At 46.1% G+C, this 3,846-nt stretch overlaps 1 protein-coding gene across 1 annotated transcript; it reads left to right on the forward strand.

The window, feature by feature from the left end:
- Positions 1 to 578: 578 nt before the first annotated feature.
- fgf3 (fibroblast growth factor 3) lies at positions 579 to 2,327 on the forward strand (the record flags this gene model as incomplete). Its single annotated transcript, XM_080518809.1, is given in 4 exon segments — positions 579 to 846; positions 1,352 to 1,455; positions 1,966 to 2,247; positions 2,250 to 2,327. Coding segments are annotated over 4 exon segments (732 nt in total).
- Between the last annotated feature and the right edge of the window lie 1,519 nt (positions 2,328 to 3,846).

The raw sequence follows: 3,846 nt of genomic DNA on the forward strand, positions 1-3,846 counted from the left end.
CTGCTGACAGTTGACTCCAGTCTGAATGTGTGTTTCTAGGAGACGTGCATCTACTATAGAGCTGAATCTTTTTGCCATGCAGAGGAGGTAAAGCGAATGAGGTGTAAATCATGGGTGTCCTCTGTTCAGTGGTGGTCTTGAGGAAGCTTGAAGCTCTGATATTACAGCTTCAGTATTTGGACATGACACATGATGACGGTGAGGTGGTGTGGGCTCACCTGCTCAGGTGTCTGCTGGAGGTTTGAGGACCTCTGAGAGGAGAAAGCTGTGTAATTGTATCCACTGTATGTCACTTTACACAGGGCTGATACCTTTTACTCCCCCTCTCCTTTGTATCAATTGGTGGAGTTCAGCCTATTGTGGCCAGCAGCCTCTTTTATAGGCTATGAGCCTGCTGGCTCAGTCAGAGCACAGGTCCTGCAGGGCAGAGGAGGATCCAGCTCAGGGGCCGGCTGCTGCTGCTGCTGTCACAGGCTGGGGAGGCGTTTGGCCCCCGGACAGCTGTTCATGGGACCCCCACAGCAGGATAGGACTCCCCCGGTTTCTCTCCTCTCGCGGCTCCGACGCACGATGCCACCATGCTGCTGATTCATGTGTTGGTGCTGCTCAACCTGCTAGATCTGGTCAGTCCCCGGACCCGCTGCGCCCCGGACCGGGACCGGGACCGGGACCGGGACCGGGACTGCGACTCCCGGCGGCGCAGGGACGCGGGGGGACGCGGCGGAGTGTATGAACATCTCGGTGGCGCACCGAGGCGCAGGAAGCTGTACTGCGCCACCAAGTACCATCTCCAGATCCATCCCAACGGCAAGATAGACGGAACCCTGGAGGAGAACAACCCGCTCAGTGAGTTTACACGCACGCGCGCGCACACACTCCTCAGCCAGTTTCCACACACACTCCTCAGCCAGTTTCCATCCCAAGTGTAAAAAAGTCATGGAATATTACATTTGAATAGAGTTTTGTAAAATGTGTATTAAATCGCATGTTTTCGGCTCCAGTTGTGTTGGTTTAAGCAGTTAAGATGAATTGATCAGCTCTGTTGGTTGACTGCTATGTGTGAGGAATCTGAACACCGATTTACGGGGTAATTCAACCAAATGATTCTCATTCAGGACAAAGACTGCCCTATAGGATGTTTCTATCCAATCACTCAATTAAACACACCATTTACTGATCAACTGCTCCAATAAGACAATGAACATCGAAAATGGGATTTCTAGAGTGAGTAATTAGAGAAAGTTTTGCAACTGCTTATCTGAAACGTTTATGAATTAATCTGTGTGTGTAGACAAAAGAACACACTATTCAAAGATGTTATATGAAACTAATGTGGTTGTCTTTACTGCAGGCATTATGGAAATCACGGCTGTGGATGTGGGTGTTGTGGCCATCAAAGGGCTTTTCTCTGGAAGATATCTGGCCATGAACAAGAAAGGACGACTGTATGCTTCGGTGGGTGCAAACTCATTTACCATGTGGTGATTTACCATTCCAGTGTAATGGGTCCTAAATAGAACTGATCTGCTTCATGATGCAGCTCAGTGTGTAAGGGGAACGATCTGCTGAAGTGGTGAATAAGCTGAAGGCGTTTTATTTCAATTACCACAGTAAAACAGACACCAGGACAAAGTGTGTTCTTTCTTCTTCAACTGCAATCCAAACATGCCATATCAATGTTCATCCATCAGCTCCGGTTATACAATCTGAACTCTGATTAGATGATCTGGAGGATGAGGATGAGGATGAGGATGAGGATGAGGAGGAGGAGGAGGAGGAGGAGGAGGAGGAGGAATATTCTACCAACCAGCAGGAATCAGGACAGAAATCACTTGCGGTTAGGGAGAAGCCATTGATGAGAGAAAAGTAACTCAGAGGAATCTGAATGGGAAAATGAAGCATCCAGATATTCTGAGTTTGAGCTGCATGTCACAAACTTAGTTTCCTTTCTTCTCGTTTCCTCAGGAAGCCTTCAACAGAGAATGTGAGTTTGTGGAGAGGATTCATGAGTTGGGCTACAACACGTATGCGTCACGCCACCACTCCACGGAGCAGCCGCTGCCTGCTGGCAGCAGTGGCAGGCGGCGTGCCAGCATCAAGCGCCAGTGGTATGTTTCCATTAATGGCAAAGGACGGCCGCGGCGAGGCTTCAAGACTCGCAGCACTGACAAAGCCTCGCTCTTTCTGCCTCGAGTGCTGGCCAACAAGGACCATGAGATGGTGAGGAGGCTGAGGGACAGTCAGGGCCGCACCACCACACCTGTCCTGGCGAGCGGCGGCGGCATCGCGCCAGAGAAAACACCATCCTTGACCCCGTTGTCACATGACTCTGGTAAACATGGACATCTTCCACTGTCACTGGACTGCACAGGAAGTGGACGGAGGCTCGGGCTGGGATTCTGAATCAGAGGACGACTGTGGGGACACACAAATGGGACACATCCAGATGCAAAGACTGAAGACTACCGGAGAGACAACAACCGGAGAGACTGGAGAGACAATAACCGGGGAGACGACCGGAGAGACAATGACTGGAGGGACAAAGACCAGAGGGATGACGCCAAGTGTCAGGCCCCTTTTAGAAAACATAAAGGATACGTGGACACAGTCATGCCCTAGCGTTCAAAGCGATTCTTCACTGATGTGCTTCGCGATACTCTGGTCTTACATACACACATGTAATATTTTACCATTAACTTCACATCAACTGAGAAACCATTGTAAAAGTGGTGCCATTTTTTGTAAATACAGTGTAAATGTACAGTGATCTGTAGTGTATCATTTTCATAAAGCAGGAGCACATGGGATCAATTATTCTGCTTCTTGTGAAAGACGACAGGCTGAACAGAGAGTCTTTACACAGCAAAGGACTTCCCAGCTTCACCTCTGAGAACTAAAGAACATTGGAGTGAAACAATCTGCTGCTTGTTTGTGACTCGTGACCTAACAAATATTATAATTGACTCTAAACTGGAAGAAGTACTTTGTATATTTTACTAATGATATGAATATTTATTGGTGCCTGTGTTGTAAGTTATTTCTGCATTGGTTCATCTTACTCTTGTAGGGATTTCTTACCTCATAAGGAACCATTTATGTTGTGGTTGGCTACCGATAATGATTAATAATTAGCAAAGATAGTTATTAATTATGTTATTAAAATTGTATATGATCTGTATCAGAACCTCGGAGTACCACCTGTCTTAACAGGAAATGATAGCCAATTCAGTCTCATAAGATATACTAAACAGTTAATCAGGAACTTGAATTAATAGTTAAATTAATTACAATTACCAGAATTAACAGTAAAGCTTGAAGGATTTTGGAGTTCTTAACACAGAAGAGTCGACATTTCATTCACCTTTGTGCTCATTAATAAAACAGCAAGTATGATTCCAAACATTATATTTATTTACAATGAAAACAAATAAAACACAGATTCTAACTACCTATATACAGCTTGGTGTGTGTAGGTACGTGTGTGTGTGTGTGTAGGGGTGTGTGGATAGAGAGCGAAAGAGAGAGAGAGGTGGAGTGTATGTGTGAGACGTGTGATGGAACTACAAAACAAGATGGCGGGTCACAAGAAACTACATTCAAATGGAGGTTATCAGAGAGCAGGAAGTCTGTCCTGGGTCTCCACCATGTGCTGGGAGAACAATGGAACATGGAAGCTAGTCTTTAGCATCTGCTTCCTGTGTGTCTCTGCTAAAGAACCATTTCTAGAATGACTTGATGTGAATGAGACTTGTTTTGTAAAACGTCAGGAGTCGTCAGATGGTGTTCAGTTACTGTGTGATGTTGTCTTTGATGTGATATGTGTAGGATTGTGAGTTAACTAGTTAG

The sequence above is a fragment of the Blennius ocellaris genome (assembly GCF_963422515.1).
Source record: "Blennius ocellaris genome assembly, chromosome: 1".
NCBI lineage: Eukaryota > Metazoa > Chordata > Actinopteri > Blenniiformes > Blenniidae > Blennius > Blennius ocellaris.